Consider the following 2,129-nt stretch of genomic DNA (forward strand, 5'->3'; position numbering starts at 1 on the left):
TCTCTTTAATATGGTTCTACTCAACAATAACTATGAAGTATGCTTATTATTTGTGCGCTTTCACCAAGAGGCCCTAGAATTCATGTCAAGTCGAGACTTGAAGGGCAAAATTTGGGCTTTTTATTGCAAGGAAATAAGAACTTGTAATTCGAGTTGGTCAGACTCACTTAAGCATATGCACTTTGACCCAAAAAGAGGAAATGAGGAAGTTTGCAGGCTTCCCTGATCAGGGAGTCTGCTTGTGTCAGCAGTCATTTGGGGATGTGTGAGCGTCAGTGTGTACAGTCTGGATGTATATATAGAATTCTGTTTTAAGCCCTTAGTTGTTTTTTAATCGAAGGCAGAGATAATAATAGCATGTTTTAAAATTATCCTGGCCCATATGACAATTCTTAGGCTGCAGTAAATCCATTCATGCAGCCGTTCATTCATACGCACACACACAAACTTGTGCCATCTCGCTCCCAGGCATCTGTTCTCACTGTTTGTTGCAACGCGGCTTTTTTTATTTATTATTATTATTATAAAGTGAAAAATTCACTTAACCTTCAAACGCGGCTAAAATATCCACGTCGACTAAACAGCTAAAAGGGAGACTTGTTAGTGAGAGAAGACTGTGAGTGCTGCTGGATGACACACTCAAGCACAGAGACACTTCAGCAGGTGTTTCCCTGCAGGTGTAGATGCTTTAGGTCTGTAAGCGACATCAGCGTCAGCGGTTTGTGAACGAGAACATATAATCAGGCTCTGTCAGGCTGCAGAAAGGGTCTCTGCCCAGCTGTATGTGGATGTCATGCAATGTGTTGTTTAGGGGAAATCTAGTTATAGTGGAGGTGAGGTTTGTTTATTCTGTCCTGGCAGCGTTTTTTTTTTACAAGTTTAAGGGATCCCATTATGTTCCTCAAGCCTAGCAATATCAGAAAATCTGTGTGAATTCCATGCTTGAAACATAAATTGACAATATCTTAAAAATAATCATGGAAATTGTTATTTTAGTTCATTATGAGGTTTGAATTATTTGAGTTACTAGAAATGACTAATTGTGAGTCTGATCATTATAAATGGATTTGTAAAAATCCTGGAAAAATAATGGAAATTTACTGACAAGAAAAGTGTGGGAACCCTAAACTTTGGTGGCTTGAAATTCAACCTTCATTTGCATAAATATAGGGTTGAGTGAGTAGGTGACACAATAATCACAGGCCGCGGATTATTTGACAAGCTCACTGGTAGAAGCTTTGTGTTCCAAATTATTGAGAAGAATGATTAAGAATAATTTTATCAAGTTTTTTTCCTCTTTAAATGACAGAAGTAGGTAGCAGAGCATGCTATTCTGTTGTAGTTTGTTGGGCTGTTAAATTAATACAATTAATTGCGTAAACATATTGCAAATGTTGATGTACACCATTGGTCACAATTTGGGGTCAGTAAGATATTAAAAAAATATTAAAATAAATGTTTTTATTCAGCAAGGATACATTGATTGAACAAAAGTGACCGCTAAGATATTATTTACAGTTATGAAAGAAATCAAATTTAAAATAAATGCTGTTCTTTAAAAAAAATCATAATAATTTACGCAACTTTTACACAAAATATATCCAGAACTGTTTGCAACATTNACTGATGAAAATTCAGCTTAGTCATCACAGAAATAAATTACAATTGAAAGCATATTAAATTAGGAAACAGTTTTTTTAAATTGTACAAATATTTAAAAAAATTTACTGCGATATTAATTAAAAATAAATGCAGCCTTGGTAAGCATAATATACTTCTTTCAAAAACATAAAACTGCTCTAATGTTGACCAGCATGTTTAAAAAAATGTTTAATGTATTTAAAATGTTAAGTTCTGGTCACTCTTTTCTTTCACAGAATTCATCACAAGACCATCTTCATCTTCATCAGCAGATTTTTCCAGGGGGGTTTGGATATCAGAAAAGACACCTGTCGGATGACATGCACCCTGAGCAGACAATGATCTGAAGGCCCTACCAGGAGGCCACATACTTTCTTTCTTCCTTCCCTCCTTCCTTTTTTATATCAGTGGAGGAAGACGGGTGAGCCCAGCTGCCTCAGACAGGTGGCATACGGAGAGAGAGAGAGACTCTCTCACACACACACACA

The 2,129-nt window shown here is 36.2% G+C and overlaps 2 protein-coding genes across 7 annotated transcripts in view; both read right to left on the bottom strand.

The window, feature by feature from the left end:
- The window catches only part of LOC122329128 (polyamine-transporting ATPase 13A2-like), a 6,481-nt gene extending 6,024 nt beyond the window's left edge, over positions 1-457 (bottom strand). The window contains exon 1 of the mRNA XM_043225338.1: positions 449-457. Within this exon, the coding sequence (XP_043081273.1) occupies positions 449-457 (9 nt within the window). The remainder of the gene's footprint in view (positions 1-448) is intronic.
- Positions 1-2,129, bottom strand: part of LOC122328902 (sushi, von Willebrand factor type A, EGF and pentraxin domain-containing protein 1-like) — a 502,117-nt gene that overhangs the window by 37,978 nt on the left and 462,010 nt on the right. The gene's annotated exons all lie outside the window — the stretch shown is intronic.

Source organism: Puntigrus tetrazona, chromosome 23 (genome assembly GCF_018831695.1).
Source record: "Puntigrus tetrazona isolate hp1 chromosome 23, ASM1883169v1, whole genome shotgun sequence".
Lineage (NCBI taxonomy): Eukaryota > Metazoa > Chordata > Actinopteri > Cypriniformes > Cyprinidae > Puntigrus > Puntigrus tetrazona.